Here is a 23,709-nt window from a genome sequence, read left to right on the forward strand (position 1 = left end):
ATACTTAACGTGTCCGCTCTCTAATTCAAATAGTTTTCATCCCATCTATACCAAACTTGGTCAGAAGTTGTATCTAGACAATATCTAGGTCAAGTTTGAATATGGGTCATGCCGGGTCAAAAACTAGAACACGGAGTCACTGAGTGCATTTCAAGGATTTAGCATGGTGGCCGCTCTCTAATTGAAGTAGTTTTCATCTGATCTTTACCAAACTTGGTCAGAAGTTGTATCAAGACAATATGTAGGTCAAGTTCGAATATGGGTCATGCCGGGTCAAAAACTAGGTCACTGGGTCACTTAGTGCATTTCAAGAATTTAGCATGGTGTCCGCTCTCTAATTGAAGTAGTTTTCATCTGATTTTTACCAAACTTGGTCAGAAGTTGTATCAAGACAATATCTAGGTCAAGTTCGAATATGGGTCATGCTGGGTCAAAAACTAGGTCACGGGGTCACTTAGTGCATTTCAAGGATTTAGCATGGTGTCCACTCTCTAGTTTATGTTGTTTTCTGATTTATTTTGATATTCTAAGACAATTTTATGCCGCCGAAGGAGGGCATATAGTGATCGGACCTTCCGTCCGTCTGTACGTCACACTTTGCGTTTAGATTTCGAAAAAAACTTCCATGTCGCTTCAGATAGCAATTTTATATTTGGCATGCATGTGTATATGGACAAGGCCTTTCCATACGCACACAAATTTTAACCCCTGTGACCTTGACCTTGAACTTAGGTTTAGAAATCTGCGTTTAGGTTTCGAAAAAGCTCAAAACTTTTACCAAGCGTTTATAGGGGGCATAAGTCATCCTATGGTGACAGCTCATGTTTAGTATACTTTCTTGAATAAAATGTGTGATTGTTAAATAAAGTTAGTAGAAGACTTTTGAGTTTGGATTTAATAATTGTTCACAAATTTAATGTGGACTGATAGCAGCAAATTTACAGCTGTTTGTCCAAACCATATATATATAATCCATAGTGTTTTGGGCCATGGGCCATGCGCTGAATGACCGGAAGGAGAAAACAGTTACAGAACAAATAATTTTAGTCAATTGGCAAACATGTTAACAAACATGTTAACTTATTTAATAATAAATGGTTGTTTGCATTGTTATTTATTGGCGTTTACTCATTATATGTTCATTATATCTTCATGAAGCTATTCATACTTGTTTTAATCATATGCGTTGTGTTCTGAGAAAACTGGGCTAAATGCATGTGCGTAAAGTGTCATCCCAGATTAGCCTGTGCAGTCCGCACAGGCTTATCAGGGACAACACTTTCCGCCTTAACTTGATTTTCGGTAAGGAGGGACTTTCTTGAAACTAAAAATACCATAAAAGTGGAAAGTGTCGTCCCTGATTAGCCTGTGTGCACTGCACAGGCTAATCTGGGATGAAACTTTACGCACATGCATTATGCCCAGTTTTCTCAGAACCTGACTCATATGACATTGTATATTTGTTTATACACAAATCAAGAATTTGATGATGACTAAAAACATTTTGTATGACTTTATTTTATGAACAGGACATTGTCATGTAAATCAGAACAATAAACAAACATATTGCATGGTTTATAAAATGCTGGGAATGAGTTGATTGGAGTCAGTACTTTGTAGAAGTCGCAAAATAAATGAATAACAGAAACATATGAAAAAGTGAGGTAAAAAATCAGACAAATTTAATAAAATCTAATCATAAAAATGCAAAACGTTAATAAAAAGGTGAACATTACAAATGTTATGCTTGGAATGTAAAAGAAAAAAAACAAGTGAATAAAAATGAACACAAATACCATAGTGAAGCTGTTGTTAATGTATATATTTCTATTATGTGCTTATTTAAACTATAACATATAAATTTAACAAATATATTAAAACATAAAATATCTAAAACCTGTTGATAACTGTTAAAAAATTGTCCAAAGCATGAAATGTTTAGCATCAAAGAAACATTACGAAACTAATACCCAACCAGAACATTTTACATCTTCAGAAATATAAACATGTACCGGTAAATATTGCGTATACAGTCAACCGTCTGGTGTTGCCTATGGGTACACAATGCACATAGCGCAATGAGAAATCATGGCTTTTATTAGCCAGTTTTGTGTATTACTTTTGTATTCTTACAAAGTACGCTTAGCATACAAATGCAGTATAAATATCATTTATCATAACAAATGCCAACAAAAACTTGCATGCTTAATAATAGGACCATTACCGTATTGTTTTTGGTTCCTTCTGACTCAGAATAAAGTTAACTTATTTACAACTTAAAAGCCTCATTGACTACAGTATTTTTTCAGACTGATTGTAAACCTCAACTCTTTCATTTTGTATTGTCAACATGTTTGTAGGAATGTTAACACTAACTACCTTGTATTTCTTTACATTGGTTGTCAAAATGTTGGTGTGAATTAGTTCATACTTAGCCTGAATAATCCTTGATGAAAGCTCAATCTGAACATTTAACAACATAAAAAAACTCCAGCAATTACTGTAATGTGCATTATAAATAAAGAACCTAAAACTATTTCCATATACTTCATTTAAGTGCATGATTTACTTGTACAGTACATTTACTGTTCCCTATTTGTATTTTCCAAAAAATACCAGTTTTTAATGATACAAAATGTCCAGGGCATTACCCTTGATGCTTTGTGCAGCACCCTGGAAAAATCTCTTAATATTAGTATACATTTGTAATATTTGGAATCCAATGACCTCCTTACAACAGGGTACACTAAAGCATATCAGGGGTAGGAATTAGTTGAACAATTATTGCACTGGACAAAGACTTCAGGATTTGTGTTAAGTTAAATTTACTCAACTTTTATAACACATCCAATGGCAACAATGATGATATCTGGTCTGAAAAGATTGTTAAGAAAACAAAATATCTAAAAACAATCAAAACATCTGGTCCGATAATAATTGGTAATAAAACACGTATCCAAAACAATGCAATTAAAAGGAGAAACATCTTACACTGATGTTATCACAGACTGGTTTGACTAATTAACTGATGATATCACAGACTGGTTTGACTAATTTTGAACAAGTATGTAAAACACATACACAGTATGATGCAAGATGTGATAAATATTGGACTTGAAAGCTATGCATTACTTGTTTTTTGGTTTATGACATCATTTAACAAATGCATATATACGAGTCGCATTCTGAAAAAACTGGGCTTAATGCATGTGCGTAAAGTGTTGTTCCAGATTAGTCTGTGCAGTCCGCTCAGGCTAAGCAGGGATGATACTTTCCGCCTTAACTGGATTTTCGTGTAGAGGAGACTTCCTTTAAACGAAAAATACCATATAAGCGAAAAGTGTTGTCCCTGATTAGCCTGTGCAGACTGCACAGGCTAATCTGGGATGACACTTAATGCACAATTATTAGCCCTGTTTTCAGATCGTGTCTCATATAAGCTGCGTTCTAGTAAAACTGGGCTTAATGTGTGTGCTTAAAGTGCACAGGCTAATCTGGGACGACACTTTATGCACATGGACTAAGCCCAGTTTTCCACGATCAAGGTTTATGTTAACCCTTTACCACTTAGATACATATTTTTACCCATTAGTTGTCCCTTACAAAGATGAATTTAATTTAAGAACTTTCTTGCTTAAGATTCAAATTTTAAAGGCTTCATTTCCAACTCTTAGATACTGATGAGCAGCAAACAGCATAAAACCTGAATAGACTGCGAGTTACTTGCAGGCTGTTCTGGTTTTATGCTGTTTGCACATTACCATTTTCACTTTGCTTCTTATGGGGGAAAGGGTTAAACACTACAATAAGGATTGTGTATAAAAGTACAAAAGATGTGTCCAACGTTATGCATCAAACAAATTTTGCAACTCATTCCCAAATGGTTTAAGTGTAAGGGAAACACAGGGCTGTGGATGGTACAGTGATTTGTTCTGGAAGAAAACTTTACCTTATTCATTCTAGGTCTAGGAAAATCATATTTTAGATCTTTTAAGTCGGACAACCCATTTTGCCCATCAGTTCTGGATAAAATGTTGAGGTATCTTCATGAAAGGAGTTACTTGATTCAATTATTGTGATCAATGATGGTATAGACATTGTAGGAACGAAAAATGAAGTCAAGGTGACTAGTGCAACTTTCTGATGATGACTGGACAGATTGTACATGTAATTAAAAATAAACCTATTTACAAAAAAGACAAAGTTACATGAATTCCTGCCTTCAGACTTGACATTAACGATATTTAAAACACATAAGTTTTCATTTGTAAATGATTTTTCAAGGAGCTAGAAGTGAAAATAAAAACTTTGTAAAAGAAAACCAATCCTTACCCATACTTAAGATCTTTTGAATTAAAGGAAGGTTTGACAACACAAACATCTCCACCATCTTTATCCCATGACAAATATAAATGTTAAGACATGGACTAGATTACACACTATTTGAACTTTTTCAACAGTAGAAATGAGTGACGCTCTTGGAAAATGGTGCTTGATGCAAGTGCTTCAAGTATTATCCCAGATTAGCCTGTGCAATCTGTGCAGGCTAATCAGTGGCAACAACTTCTGCCTTATCTGGATTTACTCTAAGAAAAGAGTTTCTTTAAACAAAAATACCATAAAAGTGGAAGGTGTTGTTCTTGATTTGCCCGAGCCTGGGAAGACAACTTAAGTGCATGCATTAGGCCTGATTTTCATTGAGCCGGTCTTAAAATTTAATACTTTTGCAACATCACATTATAATGGCTGCACGCACAAAACAAAGCAATTGTGTTCTCATCTTTCCACGTCTGACAGAATGTGGTTTATCTGACCTTGACCTTGTATCTGTGACCTGAAGGTCAGAGTTCAACAGATCACTATGGGGCTTTTGATTTCTTCTGTAATACTAGTAAAGTTCACATCACTTTTAAGAGTTTTATTGTTTTATTGCACTGCCACCCTCACTGTTCCCAATAATAGGAGTATTAGTCTTTAATGACTCCTTATTCTTTAGAAATCTGTCTTTGTTGAAACTGGGCGAACAAGATAGGTTCACATCACTATGTTTCCGCATAACAACCACCTGATCATCGTAATTGGAGACAGGCAGTTCTGTTAGATGGCTTGCTTGCCGTAACATGCAGTTGTCAGGTTTCTGGTTTTTGCAGTTGAAACTGGGCGAACAAGATAGGTTCACATCACTATGTTTCCGCATAACAACCACCTGATCGTCGTCGTTGGAGACTGGCAGTTCTGTTAGATGGCTAGCTTGCCGTAACATGCAGTTGTCAGGTTTCTGGTTTTTGCAGTCTGTGTTATCACAGTGTTTATGATCACAAACAAAAGAATACAAAACGTCTTCATTGTGAACAACTCTGTCTGTGAAAAGATCTTTGTGGCATGTGCAGACATTCTCTAATATCATACCTAACTCTACACAATTCCCAGCATTGTTATTCACACAGTTGGATGTACCACTTTCCACCTCTTTCTCAACAGAGTTTTTTGCATCAGGAGAAACCATTCTTTCCTGATTCTGTGATGCACTTTCATTCGACACGCAACATTTGCTGCTGGTCTTTATTTCATCCTCCTCACAACCAAGATGAAACCTGGGCACTGGTCTTCTCTCTATTGCCAAGTCAGACTGCTTCCTATTGTTCTCATTCAAAATCTGAATTCTATCAAGGGAGACAACACTAGAGAGTATAGTTCTATCACAGGAGGAGGTTATGAAGTATGTGGTCATGGGTTGCTTCCCTTTCACCTTGGTAATGCCCCTGTACTCCCAGGCAAATCCCTTTCGCATCAGAATCTGTGCAGTTGCCTCAGGGACCTGCAACCAGGTATAATGGGTAATATATAACATGGACAGCTACACATATTCTTTGGTCAAACTCACACTAATCAAGAGTGTATAACATAAATTTAAAAAAAAGACAACTGAAAATAACTAACTTTAACACAGAGCTGTTGTTAATTCAGTGATTTTTTTACCTGTGAGTCCTGCGTCACGGACTCACAAAAACCTCTGAGGATGCAAAGTTTGACTTATGTGAGGCCCGAAAATGCATTGAAATTTTTACAATAATAATATCGTTTAATATTTGGACTCATTCTTTCAATTCCTGGACTTGCAAGTTATCGAGTCCCAGGACTCAGATGAGAAAATTTGTAAAAATATCACTGTAGTTCATTCGATTACCTTTCCATGCAAGGTATTAAGAGATTTTCTTTCAGCTGTTTATAAATGTTTCATGATTGGACATGCATAACCATTGACTTTATTAAAACTGAACATATAACTTGACAACCATAACTCAACAGCTCTGAAGTCTATTACAAATCATTTTTACTTTTTCAATACACAGATGATGAAGTCTGTGCATGCCTTTGAAGAGAGTGCCAACATACTGTTTCAGTATTTTAAGTGGGATACTCTTCAATCTTTACCCTTTACCCCTTATAAACCCACTTTGATGCGTTTTTAGTCCTTTAGAAAATCTAATTAAATTTAAAATCTTCTTTACTAAAATCAAGTTTAAAAGGCTTCATGTCCAACGCTAAGATAATGATGAGTAGTAAACAGCATAAAACCTGAACAGACTGCAGGTTACTCACATGCTGTTTTGTTTTTTTACTGGTTGCAAAAGCCATTTTCACTTTTCTTCTGATGGGGTAAGGGTTAATTGACTCCAGAGGAGTACTGACACTAAATGAACGCAGAAACAAGTTTGCAAGCTTTACCAATAACATGAGTCACGTTCTGAGAAAACTGGGCATAATGACTGTGCGTAAAGTGTCGTCCCAGATTAGCCTGTGGAGTCCGCACAGGCTAATCAGGGACAACACTTTCCGCTTTTATGACATTTTTCGTTTAAATCAAGTCTCTTCTCAGCAAAAATCCAATTTAGGCGGAAAGTGTCATCCCTGATTAGCCTGTTTGGATTGCACAGGCTAATCTGGGACAACACTTTACACACATGCATTATGCCCAGTTTTTCAGAACACGACTCATATTCATATGAGCATCATTCTGGGAAATCTGGGTTTTCATGTTCATAGAGTGTCGTCCCAGATCAGCCTGTCAATGTTCATAGAGTGTCATCCCAGATCAGCCTGTCCATGTTTATAGAGTGTCGTCCCAGATCAGCCTGTCCAGTACACACACAGATGACACTTTATGCACATCATTAAGACCGTTTTCGTAGAAAGATGAATAGAGCTTTTACATAAACTGAACGTACCTGTATTTTTCCCTCGACCCCAGAGCTGTCCATACGGCTGGATACATTGACTGTGTCTCCCCAGATGTCATACTGAGGCTTCCTGGCTCCAATCACACCAGCCATCACTGGACCATAGTTGATACCTGCACAGAAATACTGTGAAATACAGTGGAACTCCTCTAAACCAGACACCCTATCACACCAGCCATCACTGAACCATAGTTGATACCTGCACAGAAATACTGTGAAATACAGCGGAGCTCCTCTAAACCAGACACCCCTGGGACCGAGAGGAAATTCCGGTTTAGTGAGGATTCCGGTTAAGAGGGGAAATTGACTATTTTACTTTCAGAAGGGCAATAACATGGAAAAACAGGGTTTATTGCATGTGCTTAAAGTTTCTTCCAAGATGAGCATGTGCAGTTCCCTCAGTCCAATCAGGGACGACACTCTCTGCTTTAACTGGTTTTTCAGTTAGAAGAGAAACAAAAAAAGAGCACAAAAGCAGGAAGTGTTGTCTGTGATTGGCCTTTGCAGACTGCAGCTTGTTTGGCATTTTTTGTTTAAAGTAAAGTAACGTTAGCCAAAATCCTCTTAAGACAGATTGTTTATCCCAGATTAGCCTGATGGGACTTTACATGCGAGGCAACACTAAACATACATGCATATAGCCCCGATTCCTCAGAGAGCAGCTCATACATTTTATAGAACACTGTAATCAATGAATCTGGTTTCAAACTTTAGTTTTTTTCTTGCTTTCATACTGATTATTTCCCCAATAATACTGATTATTTCCCAAATAAATCAGGAATGTTTGAATACTTATAAAAAAATTGATACATGTGGCTGGTCTTAATTATACACTTTAAACATTTGTCGCACATAAAGCCCAGCAGAAATGTAGGTTCCATCAAAACATACATTATTTGAAACGAAATTCACTGTGAATAAAGTTCACATTATCACGGAATGAAGTCTGGTCTTTCCTATGAACAAATTCACAAAATAATAAGACTTTCATCTTGAATTTCATCTCAACCTACCGATTCTCAGATGAAACTGATTGTACGAATTATAGTTGATATCATCCAGGAACTTGATCATGGCGAAGGCAAAGTTCGTCATGGTGACCACATGCTCCTCCCCCTGTTCTGGGTCCTCGGAGGTCTCAAGACCAGGCTGTAGACCCGTGGCAGCCATGTACGTGCTGCCGATCGTCTTGATCTTCTCAACACTGCGGAACTGGGACCGCGTCAGCAGCTGAAGTGACAGGCAATGGACAACATACTAGTATTAGGTTTTTTCAGCTTGATTGCATCAAAGGGACTGACTTAAAAAAGATCCAAACTCGAGTAATTAACCCTTTGCATGCTGGGAAATTTGTCGTCTGTTAAAATGTTGTCTGCAGAATTTTTCAAATTAGCATTTTCTTCCATTTTCTTTCCAAAGAATACTATCAGAATAGCAAACAGTTTGGATCTTGATGAGACGCCACGTTCTGTTGCATGTCATCTGGATCCAAACTGTTTGCAAAGGCCTTCAAAATTTGGTACCAGCACTAAGAGTTAAGCAGAATCCATTATTACATAAAAGTTACTTTGACATTATCCTGACTGACTAAAGACACAATCCCAAAATTTCAGTGCAGAAACATGATTCAATATCAAGTTATTGAGTGAACGCTGCTTTTTTATTTTAAGTAACAGTGACTTTGACCAAACTGGCTGAAAATATTATCCAAAGCTAGGTATCCATGAAAGCTTGCTATATCAAACATTTCATTCAGATATGTCTATTCAAACTAAAGTCATGACCTGAAAACCCCTCGTTGGTGCCGCCCACATGCCCTTCATACCTTGTTAAAAAAAATCAAGAAAAAGAGCCATAACTCAGTCAAACATGCAAATAGAGAAACATGTTCTTACTTGATCAAAGTCTGCAATAATCTCATTGAGAAGTCGTATACACTCTAGTCCATTCTTGTTGGCACTGTTCTGTTGGTAGAACTCCTTGAAGTTTGGAATGGATGCAAACATCACTGCTACGTAGTTGTAGGACTCACTGTACAAATCCTAAAATATTGGAAACTCTTTGATAAATTGCGACTTTTAATTCAATTTAGTATTGCCTATACAAGGTTATTATTATTGCTATGACTCAATTCAACATAAGGTTGCAAGGTAACTGTATTATGTTTTCAAGGAACTACCAGTACGCACAATGATAACACTTAAACAAAACATTGCCCATCATCCAAGGCCCAAAGTTACAATTTAACATAAAACATTTTCTTTTTTTCCAAGGAAGTAGATGAACACATACCTTTTTCTTGTTTGTAATGAAGTAAGCAGCCACATGCCTTTTTATGCTTCCACGAATGTAAGCCGCATCTTACCTTTTTTCATGCCTCAAAGGATGTAAGAAGCCACATGCCTGTTTCATGCTTCAAAGGCTGTTAGGGGCCACTTACCTTTTTCATGTTTATAAGAATGTAAAGGGCCACATACGTTTTTGTGTTTCCAAGGAAGTATGCAGCCACATACCTGTCTGTGTTTCCAAGGAAGTAAGCAGCTACATACCTGTCTGTGTTTACAACAAGTAAGCAGCCATATACATGTCTGTGTTTCCAACGAAGTAAGAAGCCATATACCTGTCTGTGTTTCCAAGGAAGTAAGCAGCCATATACCTGTCTGTGTTTCCAAGGAAGTAAGCATCTACATACCTGTCTGTGTTTCCAAGGAAGTAAGCAGCTACATACCTATCTTTGTTTCCAAGGAAGTAAGCAGCCATATACCTGTCTGTGTTTCCAAGGAAGTAAGCATCTACATACCTGTCTGTGTTTCCAAGGAAGTAAGCATCTACATACCTGTCTGTGTTTCCAAAGAAGTAAGCAGCTACATACCTGTCTGTGTTTCCAAGGAAGTAAGCAGCTACATACCTGTCTGTGTTTACAAGGAAGTAAGCAGCCATATACCTGTCTATGTTTCCAAGGAAGTAGGCAGCTACATACCTGTCTGTGTTTCCAAGGAAGTAAGCAGCCATATACCTGTCTGTGATTCCAAGGAAGTAAGCATCTACATACCTGTCTGTGTTCCCAAGGAAGTAAGCAGCCATATACTTGTCTGTGTTTCCAAGGAAGTAAGCAGCCATATACCTGTCTGTGTTTCCAAGGTAATAAGCAGCTACATACCTGTCTGTGTTTCCAAGCAAGAAAGCAGCCATATACCTGTCCGTGTTTCTAAGGAAGTACGCATCTACATACCTGTCTGTGTTTCCAAGGAAGTAAGCAGCCATATACATGTCTGTGTTTCCAGGGAAGTAAGCAGCCAAATATATGTCTGTGTTTCCAAGGAAGTAAGCATCTACATACCTGTCTGTGTTTCCAAGGAAGTAAGCATCTACATACCTGTCTGTGTTTCCAAGGAAGTAAGCATCTACATACCTGTCTGTGTTTCCAAGGAAGTAAGCAGCCAAATATATGTCTGTGTTTCCAAGGAAGTAAGCAGCCATAATCCTGTCTGTGTTTCCAAGGAAGTAAGCAGCCATATACCTGTCTGTGTTCCCAAGGAAGTAAGCAGCCATATACCTGTCTGTGTTTCCAAGGAAGTAAGCAGCCATATACCTGTCTATGTTTCCAAGGAAGTAAGCAGCCATATACTTGTCTGTGTTCCCAAGGAAGTAAGCAGCCAAATATATGTCTGTGTTTCCAAGGAAGTAAGCATCTACATACCTGTCTGTGTTTCCAGGGAAGTATGCAGCCATAAACCTGTCTGTGTTTCCAAGGAAGTAAGCAGCCATATACCTGTCTGTGTTTCCAAGGAAGAAATCAGCTACATACCTGTCTGTGTTTACAAGGAAGTAAGCAGCTACATACCTGTCTGTATTTCCAACGAAGTAAGCAGCCATATACCTGTCTGCATTTCCAAGGAAGTAAGCAGCCATATACCTGTCTGTGTTTCCAAGGAAGTAAGCAGATACATGCTTGTCTGTGTTTCCAAAGAAGCAAGCAGCCATATACCTGTGTGTGTTTCCAACGAAGTAAGCAGCCATATACCTGTCTGTGTTTCCAACGAAGTAAGCATCCATATACCTGTCTGTGCTTCCAAGGAAGTAAGCAGCCATATACCTGTCTGTGTTTCCAAGGAAGTAAGCAGCCATATACCTGTCTGTGTTTCCAAGGAAGTAAGCAGCTACATACCTGTCTGTGCTTCCAAGGAAGTAGGCAGCCATATACATGTCTGTGTTTCCAATGAAGTAAGCAGCTACATACCTGTCTGTGTTTCCAAGGAAGTAAGCAGCCATATACCTGTCTGTGTTTCCAAGGAAGTAAGCACCTACATACCTGTCTGTGTTTACAAGGAAGTAAGCACCTACATACCTGTCTGTGTTTCAAGGAAGTAAGCATCTACATACCTTATCTGTATTTGCAAGGAAGTAAGAGGCCAATACCTTTTTTGTGTTTCCAAGGAAGTAAGCAGCTACATGTGCAGGCAGGATGTTCTCGAGGAGCATCTTGTTGAGGGCAGCTGTGGTCTTGACCTCTTCTTCCTCCAGCTGACACTGGCGCCGCCAGATGAAGTCCAGGCGGTTGGTGCTCTCCACCTGCCACACACAACGTACCATCACTGACCAGGTATTTAGCAATTGCTACATTGATTGGACATACATTTAGAAATTGTCCAAGTGCCCCAGCAGTTATTAATTGTATCATTGCCCACTTAATTGTTCATATATAAAGTTACCTAATGTGCTGACATTAATTGGGTTAACATGCCCAGGTATTTATCAATAATAACATAGCATCAATAACCGTTAATTATAATAATAATTAAATAAATAGAAATTCAAACAAGGTGTCAGAGGTGACCAGTCTGTTTCCCAGCATACCTGTCTATCAAGAACGATGATCGTGACCAGCAAAATGGTTAGATAGAACGACGCCTCCTCACCAAGGCTCATAGAGTAAAAAAACCTGAAATTAAAGAGTGCATGAAAGAAAACATTTTGATGCAGCTGTAACTGAAAACAAATCTAGTAACATGTCTTCATCTCACTGATACCCAATAAATAGCTAAGTGCCAGAGACACTGATGTCCCTACTACACCTTTGGTCGCTGCATCAAATCAACTGTATATTATTACTCAGTAGACAAAAAGACAATTAGCCAAAGCTAGTTCCTATCAAAATTCATTCCCTAAGAATAATCTACAAATTAAACTATGAAAGTTTAAGCTGAATCCCTCAAGCAGTTAAAGGAGTTGAACAAACATAATTTTGATACTTAATATTCAATTGAGGAAAAACACAAAAAAGAGAAATAATTCTGCCAAAAAATTGACACAGCCAAAATTCCAATCTTAACAATCATGTACCCCATAAATGTATTTAAACTATCAAAGTTTGAGAGAGTAATTAACCAGAACTGTCATTTAAGATGAGTTCCAGGGCACATATTTATTTTCATTGATTTACTGAATCAAGTGCCTGAGTTCAAGTGCACACATTGATTTACATTGATTTACTGAATCAAGTGCCTGAGTTGACAGGCACACTTTTCTTTACATTGATTTACTGTATCAAATGCCTAAGTTCAAGGGCACACATTTAATACCGATGCAAGTGCCTGAGTTCAAGGGCACACATTGATTTACTGATGCAAGTGCCTGAGTTCAAGGGCACACGTTTCTTTATATTGATTTACTGAATCAAGTGCCTGAGTTCAAGTGCACACATTGATTTACCGATGCAAGTGCCTGAGTTCAAGGGCACACATTGATTTACTGATGCAAGTGCCTGAGTTCAAGGGCACACATTGATTTACTGAATCAAGTGCCTGAGTTCAAGGGCACACATTGATTTACTGATGCAAGTGCCTGAGTTCAAGGGCACACATTGATTTACTGAATCAAGTGCCTCAGTTCAAGGGCAAACATTGATTTACTGATGCAAGTGCCTGAGTTCAAGGGCACACATTGATTTACTGAGCCAAGTGCCTGAGTTCAAGGGCACACATTGATTTACTGATGCAAGTGCCTGAGTTCAAGGGCACACATTGATTTACTGATGCAAGTGCCTGAGTTCAAGGGCACACATTTCTTTATATTGGTATACTTAATCAAGTGCCTGAGTTCAAGGGCACCCATTGATTTACTGATGCAAGTGCCTGAGTTCAAGGGCACACATTGATTTTCATTGATTTACTGAATCAAGTGCCTGAGTTCAAGTGCACACATTGATTTATATTGATTTACTGAATCAAGTGCCTGAGTTGACAGGCACACTTTTCTTTACATTGATTTACTGTATCAAATGCCTAAGTTCAAGGGCACACATTTAATACCGATGCAAGTGCCCGAGTTCAAGGGCACACATCGATTTACTGATGCAAGTGCCTGAGTTCAAGGGCACACATTCATTTACATTGATTTACTGAATCAAGTGCCTGAGTTGACAGGCACACTTTTCTTTACATTGATTTACTGTATCAAATGCCTAAGTTCAAGGGCACACATTTAATACCGATGCAAGTGCCTGAGTTCAAGGGCACACATTGATTTACTGATGCAAGTGCCTGAGTTCAAGGGCAAACATTGATTTACTGATGCAAGTGCCTGAGTTCAAGGGCACACATTGATTTACTGAGCCAAGTGCCTGAGTTCAAGGGCACACATTGATTTACATTGATTTACTGAATCAAGTGCCTGAGTTGACAGGCACACTTTTCTTTACATTGATTTACTGTATCAAATGCCTAAGTTCAAGGGCACACATTTAATACCGATGCAAGTGCCTGAGTTCAAGGGCAAACATTGATTTACTGATGCAAGTGCCTGAGTTCAAGGGCACACATTTCTTTATATTGATTTACTGAATCAAGTGCCTGAGTTCAAGGGCACACATTGATTTACTGAGCCAAGTGCCTGAGTTCAAGGGCACACATTGATTTACTGATGCAAGTGCCTAAGTTCAAGGTCACACATTGATTTACTGAATCAAGTGCCTGAGTTCAAGGGCACACATTGATTTACTGATGCAAGTGCCTGAGTTCAAGGGCACACATTGATTTACTGAATCAAGTTCCTGAGTTGACAGGCACACTTTTTTTACATTGATTTACTGAGCCAAGTGCCTGAGTTCAAGGGCACACATTGATTTACTGATGCAAGTGCCTGAGTTCAAGGGCACACATTGATTTACTGAATCAAGTGCCTGAGTTGACAGGCACACTTTTCTTTGCATTGATTTACTGAATCAAATGCCTGAGTTCAAGGACACAAATTGGTATACTGATGCAAGTGCCTGAGTTCAAGGGCACACATATCATGATTTACTGATGCAACTGCCTGAGTTCAAGGGCACACATTGATTTACTGATGCAAGTGCCTGAGTTCAAGGGCACACATTGATTTACTGAATCAAGTGCCCGAGTTCAAGGGCACACATTGATTTACTGATGCAAGTGCCTGTCAGTAAGTTAAAGGGTAAACATTTTGCAACACATAATGTGAATGCAAAAAAATGTCTGGCACTTCCACAACATATAAAATTTTGTTTACATACACAGAAAACTGTTGACAGCCAAATAATACATGCACAGTGATGCAAGTACCCAAAAGATGCCTAATGATAGTTATGCAAAGAATATCTCAACATTCACAAAACCAGGTCTTCTTGTATCAACATATTATAAACAATTTATCTGTTAAGTTTTATGATGATAACCAAAGATCTGAGAGACAAGTTCACAATACAAACTATACATGTCCTATGGTGCAAATATCCAAAATTTGCCTAATTTTAATGCCAAGAATATCCTGACATACACACAAATAATGTGTTACACTTCAACATAGTATAAACAAGATATCTATAAAGTTTCATGGTGATAACCAGAGAACTGAGCAACAAGTTTATGACACAAAGTACCGTAATAACTCTTTTCGGATATCCCCTTTTTAGCTAAAATAACTATATTTTGTTACTCTAAATTTTTTAATATACGGGTATTTTGTCCGTAATTAATGACTCTAAATTTTCAGAGAGTATATTTCACAGCGCTAATTTATCAGATTTCTGCCCCATTTTTGCTCATCTGGTGACATTTTGATCATGGGTTTTTATGACCAGATTAAGGTCATAAAACCTGGCACATAAATGCTTGCAGACAATCGAACATGGCATATGCCTTATTGGGTACATAACCATGTATACCCGTAATAAACAATTGTTTCACCCGACAGCATTTTATATGTTATCATATTAAGTATGTTATTATATTTAGTAAGTTTAAAATTAGACAATTACTGAAGATCAAACAAAGAATTCATTGTTTGCAAAAAAAATCATTTTCCGACACCTTAATGTTTTGCCTCTAAATTTTCTGACATCTGTGTATTTTGAATATTATTCATACAAAAACTTCCAGTAAATTATATGTACAATATATATAACTACAAATTTTGTTTGAGGGGGGGGGGGGGTGGTATAAAGAGAAGTTAGAAACACAACAGACTGATAAGTACAATGCTTAATGGTTCCCACTCCTTGGGGGCATAAACAGAGGAACATATGTCGTTTATTGAGTGCACTGCATTAGGTGCACACAATAAAGAAGTTTTATAAGTTATTTTTAAAGATTAAACTTTCAACTGCAATAGAACATTGTTTAATCCAGTAGAGCAAAACCTTGTTAAGCCGTAAGATGGTGGCAAGATGGTGGTGGTTCCAGCGTTAAATATCACGTTGTACACAATGAACACTGTCAGTGCCATAGAGAGTTTGATGAAGAATGCCACGTTCAAGAAGATCACATTGCACAGTAACACACACAGGCCACACACCACCGTATACTGGAATGGTAAATAATCTTTGAGTTAAAACGAAACAGGTGACACACACTGTATATTGGAATGGTTGAAAAACACACAGTAAAGAGTTATTTATCTATAACATGTAATATAAGTATAAAATCATACATTTATGCACGCCATCGATGTCTGTGACAACCATCAGTACTTGTTATTTGATTGATGTTCAATTATCGGAAGGTGTAAATAGTTTTTAACAAATTCAGCTTTAGCTTTTTGATTTCAAACTAAACCTCCTTTCAATCTAAATTAAAGATAATGAAGACATGTACAAAGAATGAATTGCCATGAAATAAATTATCAAGCCTTCACTTTTTTTAAGCAAGTCATCTGCTTACAATTATCAATAGTCATAAATTCAATATGAGTATGCAACATTTGTCATATGTGGTCAATAAATATGTTGCCATAGAGTTGCTATATTTACCATTGGGTATGAGCATGAGCTCTTTAGCAAAGCAGCCTCGGTGATATTGGTCTCGTTCACTTGCAGAGTTCCAGTCTCACAGTCAGCCTGGATTGATGGAAATTGATGTTTAGGCATAGAAACAGATTTCGGTACATAATAGCCCTTTCTGCCTTTTCTGTCATTTCTATAAATTACCTTAGTTAATGATAGAGCTCAATGATTGCCAATATTTTTCAATGCAGATATTGTATTATGGCTGAAAGGCAACACATTATGATATTTTCCTTATACTATTAAAAAATAATTTGAAGTCATATAATCACTAGCTTAAAGTTGGACCAATAGAACATCAACAATTTACACATGATAATGGAGATTTTTCAAGGCATACCAGGGTTATAAGGGATAATTTACTGTTAAAGGCTTTAAATTTAACTTTTGTTTCATCAGATGTTTAATTTATTTATACAGTTGAAACGTAATTAAATGTGAAAGACCCTACAGGTTTAATACATTTTTTTATACAAGATGACCCATCATGGACAACTTTGGGACTTTTTTATCTCACAGGGTTGGGGTCCTTTGTCCTCATTTAGAGAACAAATACTGTTATCTTTGGATTTGGGGGAAATATGTTATAATAGATGCAAAAATAAAACTTCTGAGAAAAGATCTTTTTAAGGAGAAAACTTCATGATATCGAAGACAGGATGATACCTTATAAACGCCCTTACTACATGGAAGGAAAAATCTCTTAATGTTATATCTTACCAGGCCAATGCAGGTCATGACTGCAGTGAACAAGACGCAACAGAACGCCAGTAGAGTTCGTAACCAGTGCTTGTCCACAATGAAGTCTGATGTTCGTTTTAGAGGGCTGGTTATCTTCACTTGGGTGGCTGGGGATAGGCTCTGTGAAGCACATTGACACACACATTGGTTTTAATTGAGCCTGGTTTTTGAAAAACTGGTTTTTAAATGCATGTGCCTAGGGTATTGTCCCAGATTAGCCTGTGCAGTCCACAGGCCAATCATGATTGACACTTTCTGCTTTTATAGTATTTTTCGTTTCAAGGAAGTCTCTTTTTAGGGAAAATCAAATTTAGATGGACAATATCAATCCTGATAAGCCAGTTCCAACTGCACAGGCTAATCTGGGACAACACTTTAAGCACATGCATTAACCCCTGTTTTCCATGAGCTCAGCCATAACTGAATATAGTGTGCATGTGTATAAACCACACTTTTATATTACCTGTTATATACACCAAAATAATGGCAAAACCGTATTACCTGCTGTTTATACCAACATGATACTTTAAAAAGGTGAATATACAGTATAACAATTTTGCGATTAAATGTCCAAAAAGGATGAATTTAAAATGGCAGTTGTACGACTTTTAAAGATTTATGCATCTTAAATTGCTTAAGATAAAAATGTTGGCTATATTTTCATAACTGCTGAAATTTGGTTTAAAAATACTTTCTTGATTATTTAGCAGTTTACAAGTAAACAAATGTTTTTGCACAAGTTTCATCCAAAGTTCCAGTGATTTTATCAATGAAATGTTAAATTTAAACATAGGTACTTACAATAAATTTGTGAGCAAAGCACATGCAGATCATTATTAGGTAGAATACTTCTCCGACGCCAAACCACACAATCATAGATGTTGCTCTGAAAATACATTTTCTTAATATTTCATTATACCTAGGACAACTTGGTAACAAATATCATGAATGATAACAATACTATACAGCATGTACACGCTAGTAATGCGGATATTTCTATATCCGATATCCAATAACACTTTGATCACAGAGAAAAACAAAATACACACTTAAAATATAAGTTCCTCAGTTTGTATTTTAATTTATTCCTAACGTCTTTTAAAAAGGCCTTGGCAAACAGCGTACACTTAGATGAAACGCCGACCTCATCAGGGTCTGCGCTGTTTGCTTAAAGGAATTTCTGTAAAAAATATTTTAAATATAGAAATAAATATACCAGACATCCCTAATTTTGGAAATAAATTGATCCAATTTAAAATGATGGGAGAATTCACTAGGCATAAATTAGTTAATATTACTTTTTTGAGACACAGCTCATGGTGCAGTTGATAAATGGTATATCCATTTGTTTTGTGAAGAAAGAATTCTAAACCTACATGGGCATCATGAGAAGCTGTACTATTCCCACACAGTTGAACAGAATTGCCGCACATAGAGCACAGAACTTGAAGGAGGGGTCGACACGTCTGATATAGTCCTGCTCCACGTCGATGTCCTTGAACAGCAACATGGAGGACTGGAACTCACCACGACCAGTAGACCAGCAACTGAAATCACATAGACAAATGTGTCATGGTCTGAGAAAACTGGGCATAATGCATGTGCGTAAAGTTCCCACAGGTTAATCAGGGACGACCCTTTCTGCCTAAATCAGATTTTTATGAGCCGCGTTCTGAGAAAACTGGGCATACTGCATGTGCGTAAAGTGTCGTCCCAGATTAGCCTGTGCAGTCCGCAAAGGCTAATCAGGGACGACACTTTCCGCCTAAATCGGATTTTTGCTACTAAGAGACTTCATTTAAACGAAAAATGTCATAAAATGAGAAAGTGTCGTCCCTGATTAGCCTGTGCGGTTAACACAGGCTAATCTGGTACGACACTTAACGCACATGCATTATGCCCAGTTTTCTCAGAACGAGACGCAAATGTTTATACAGATGACTGATTAAAGTTATTTGGATTAGATTTTTTACTCATCAATGCATTCGAAATGACAATTATTAAATTTATATAAAAAATCAACAAGAATATCAGTGCAACTGAAGCTGATGCGCCCAATGATATGCTTTGTAGATATATGGGTTTATTGTGTGGAGACCAATGATTGTTCAAGGGTCAATAACTCAATATTAACAATAACTGGAGCAGAAAAACATGAAAATATGAGCATTTTCCCCCTGAAGGAATACTGCAGGTTTTTTTACCACTTTTTGGGAAGATAGCCCATGGCTTTGGAATTGGGAATTTCATCGGTATTTTCATGAAATTGGGAAATTAAATTCATAAGCCTTTTTTTCCACACGAAAAGTCCACTGATTAGGGTAAATACTAAATTTAATATCACTCTTTATAATCACTCAAATTAAAAGAACAAAATCATATAATACTTTGCTAGATGTAATTGAATTAAAATTGAGATAAAATACGCATAAGACACTTCTTTCTAAAAAAACAAAAAACAAAAACAAATATATATAAAAAAAAAATTAAATTGGGAATTTTTTGCCACATTTTGGGAAAAAAGTATACTTTTTGCGATTGATAACATAGCCGAATTTCAGCTGTAAAATTGGGCCAAAAAAAACCCTCTACTGCATTTAAATTAACCAAATGCAGATAATTAGTTCTTGTGATCTCACACAGAAACTTCATTAAAAATGTCATAGTATTAATTAAATGGCAATAACGGCCTGAAACATCATTGTGGCAAACAAACTGAAAGTATATTAATGTCATCTCAATAGGGATGCTGCATATGAAGTGTGAAAATTTTGAGTGTCCAAGATCGTATGTCAAAAGGAATAAAACCCCTGAAAAATCAACACAGTGTAATGACCTGGCAATATTGCAAGTCAACCATAATGGAAGGAAAGTGCAAATAAAGCTTAATGCAATTCCGATTATTGCTTCTCTGAGATCAAGTGAAGGAATATAAAAAATCAATTACAGAAAGCAATATTAATCATCAAATGACAATTACTCCTTGAAAAATCATTGGACTGGAATGACCAGACATAGGTGCACATGTCAATCCTAAATGAATGCTGCACAACAAGACATAGACGATATTTGTAGGATTCGGAGGATTATCGATTTTAATTCACGAGTGATCAAAGAAAATAATATTTTCACAAGTGGCACAGCCACCAGTGAAAATATATATTTTCTATGATCACGAGTGAATTAAAATCGATATTCCACCGAATCCAACAAATGTTCTTTTTATTTTATGCTTTTTTTCACAGTTTATATACATTGTTAAAGAGTTAAACTAAAGAATTTCGCTGGGATAATGACGTCATTTCGTCAAACAATAACGTCATTTAACAGTAAACAGTGAAAATTATTGATAATTTTCAGTGTTAATTTTCATTTGTAGAAACAGTGAAATTATCAGTTTTAATTCACTGATATTTCTCTATAAACCACCGAAAAGCATAAAATAAATTTGTTTCAGATCCACCCAAACTCAATTCCTTCAAAATCAAAATTCCGGAGGACAGGAAAAGCAGTGACTATATGCTATAGCATAAATATAACAAAAAATAAAGCCATTTAGAAAATTGATGCAGTGAAATTTCTATACAAAATATAAAATGTTGGTTTTCCGACAGTTACTTGTTGTTTAATATTGCTTTATTCATTGATAGACTTATGTGTTAAAGGGGGAATGAACACAAGTTAGCAAGTGAAAAAGGTCTATGGTGATTCTTGTAACTATAATCATGATACATAATACAGCACAGAGTACATGTTAGATTTTAAACTTAAGATTACTTATACAAATAAAATATGACCATGGTTACATTGGTAAATACTCTATCGACAAAAAATAAATTGGCAAAGAGTCGGTGAAGAGTTAAAAATCAACATTGGTAAATAAGGAACCACCCTGATCAATGGCAATGTTTTAGTTCAAGTACACGATATACATCTGAAAAATATATATGTTGATCTGAAAAATATATATGTTGACATATAAAATTATACATCCAATTTGAAAAAATAAAACACATATAAAAATGTATGTGGTAAACAATGTTTTTTTGCATTACTTGTAATATTTTCACACCTTGTAAGTCCGAGGTCTTGTGATTTCTTTGCCAGGGTCCTGTTGACCTCAGAGTTGAAATGCTTGGACAAGGTCAACGCCTTCTGATGACTGCTATTCAAGGAACTATTGCTGATGCAACTGAAAACATTAGAAACATCAATGAACAAGAGATGTGTTTGTCAGAAACACAATGCCCCCTTCTGCGCCGCTTTGAAGCCTTATATTTGACCTTTGACCTTGAAGGATGACCTTGACCTTTCACCACTAAAAATGTGCAGCTCCATGAGATACACATGCATGCCAAATATCAAGTTGCTATCTTCAATATTGCAAAAGTTATGACCAATGTTAAAGTTTTCCGACTGACAGACAGACACCATATATTTGAACTTTGACCTTAAAGGACGACCTTGACCTTTCACCACTAAAAATGTGCAGCTCCATGAGATACACATGCATGCCAAATATCAAGTTGCTGTCTTCAATATTGCAAAAGTTATGACCAACTTTAAAGTTTTTGGACGGACGGACAGACGCCATATATTTGACTTTTGACCTCGAAGAATGACCTTGACCTTTCACCACTCAAAATGTGCAGCTCCATGTGATAAACATGCATGCAAAATATGAAGTTGCTATCTTCAATATTGCAAAAGTTATTAACAATGTTAGTTTTCTGACGGACGAAGAGACTGACTAACGGACAGTTCAAAACTTTATCATACCACCGCATTGATATCTGCCTGATATAACGTTGCCTGATATATTTTTTTATATCATGGTCAACAGGAAGTTCTGATATCAGTCAATGTTTGGAGTTACGTGGGATTTGCAATAAAGTCAACAATTTCTATCAACATTAATCAGGTTCAACAAAACAAACAATTTGATACCAAAAACGCATATATTGTATTCTAGTGTAAAGTCATAAATCACAAAAAAAGTTTATTTAAAAAAAAAAAACCACAGCCCGCACGACAAAGTTAAATGACGTCATCAATGGGACAATAAGTCTTAAATATCGATATAGTCATTGCACTCGCAAGTGTTGCACAGAAAGTCAAGGCAAATGATAACTGTATGCTAATCCTCAACGTTTTAACAAACGATTTAACACGCTTATGTCAATATTGACACTATCATCAAAATGTCAATTTCAATACACATCTCCAAAATGGCGTCTCCAAACTATTCGGTGAAATGTGTTCTTCGATTAAATTTGTCGCTGCAGTCCATTCCTGATCTCCAATTCAAGACGTTTATAATTAATTCTCATTCGTAGTGCAAACAACTTGTTTTCTCTATACGATGTTTAAAATAAGCGATTATTCGTGTCGTCTTTTCGAACGCCGTTGCTACATTTATGTCAACGTGTAAAAGCCGGATCAGCAAAATCAGCGGGGATCCATACATTTTAAATATAAAAAATGGATTGTTTTGCATATTTTTAGAAACATGTGGTATGATAAACAGAAAAACAGGTTACTGTCCCATCATTTTGTAATATATCTGGCTCGGCACGAATAAAATAACGGCTCGGCAAGCCTCGCCGTTATATTATTCTAAGCCTTGCCTGATATATTACAAAACGATGGGACAGTAACCTGTTATTCTCTATATATGCCACTCTTTGGGGGCATAAAATACAACACCTCTTTCTATGCGTAAGTATTCTGAGAATTAACTGAAGGTTTAGATTGATAAGACTGAAAATCAATATCTTCATTAAAATCTTGAGTAGGAATTTTAAATCAAATCAATATTACAGAGCAAATACCGGACTTTACTTCTTACAGCCATTGAGTAGGATACATGTATTCATAACATCTTTAGTACCTCTCTCTATTGGTATTGGTGTTGGTCGGAGGATTCACAGCCAAAGATGAATCCAGGAAGGCCAGACTCTGAAATATTAAAACACCATGGTTACAGTCCGAACAAAATATGTGAGCCTCTCTCTCTGGGAAAACTGGGCTTAATGCCTGTGTATTAAGTGTAGTCCCTGAGCAGTCTGCGCAGTCTGCGCAGGCTTATCAGTGACAACTACTTCTGTTAGAACCTAAAATTCCATAATGGACTTGCACAGGCTTATCAAGGACCACTCCATCAAACAACTCCTTCAGTTAGAACTTAAAATTTCATACAAGTATTGCACAGGCTTATCGGAGAAAACTCCTTCCGTTAGAACTTAAAATTCCTAATGGAATTGCACAGGCTTATCAGGGAGAATACTTTATCCCTTCCCATTCAGAAGCAAAGTGAAAATGGCTATGTGAAAACAGCATAAAACCAGAACAGCCTGCAAGTAACTCGCAGTCTGTTCAGGTTTTATGCTGTTTGCTGCTTATCAGTAGCAAAGGTTTGAAGATGAAGCC

At 36.7% G+C, this 23,709-nt stretch overlaps 1 protein-coding gene across 4 annotated transcripts in view; it reads right to left on the reverse strand.

Moving 5' to 3' along the window:
• Window positions 1-1,498: 1,498 nt before the first annotated feature.
• LOC127845643 (adenylate cyclase type 2-like) overlaps window positions 1,499-23,709 on the reverse strand; it is a 123,703-nt gene continuing 101,492 nt past the window's right edge. For all 4 annotated transcript variants that reach the window (XM_052376669.1, XM_052376668.1, XM_052376667.1 and 1 more), the window contains 13 exons: window positions 23,171-23,238; window positions 21,353-21,472; window positions 18,657-18,827; window positions 18,082-18,166; window positions 17,260-17,400; window positions 16,507-16,593; window positions 15,898-16,061; window positions 12,099-12,183; window positions 11,661-11,813; window positions 9,137-9,283; window positions 8,255-8,471; window positions 7,230-7,354; window positions 1,499-5,818 (listed from right to left, as the gene is read on the reverse strand). In XM_052376669.1, the coding sequence (XP_052232629.1) occupies window positions 4,919-5,818; window positions 7,230-7,354; window positions 8,255-8,471; window positions 9,137-9,283; window positions 11,661-11,813; window positions 12,099-12,183; window positions 15,898-16,061; window positions 16,507-16,593; window positions 17,260-17,400; window positions 18,082-18,166; window positions 18,657-18,827; window positions 21,353-21,472; window positions 23,171-23,238 (2,463 nt within the window). In that variant the 3' untranslated portion in view covers window positions 1,499-4,918. The remainder of the gene's footprint in view (window positions 5,819-7,229; window positions 7,355-8,254; window positions 8,472-9,136; window positions 9,284-11,660; window positions 11,814-12,098; window positions 12,184-15,897; window positions 16,062-16,506; window positions 16,594-17,259; window positions 17,401-18,081; window positions 18,167-18,656; window positions 18,828-21,352; window positions 21,473-23,170; window positions 23,239-23,709) is intronic.

The sequence above is a fragment of the Dreissena polymorpha genome, chromosome 9, assembly GCF_020536995.1.
Source record: "Dreissena polymorpha isolate Duluth1 chromosome 9, UMN_Dpol_1.0, whole genome shotgun sequence".
In the NCBI taxonomy this organism is placed as follows: Eukaryota; Metazoa; Mollusca; class Bivalvia; order Myida; family Dreissenidae; genus Dreissena; species Dreissena polymorpha.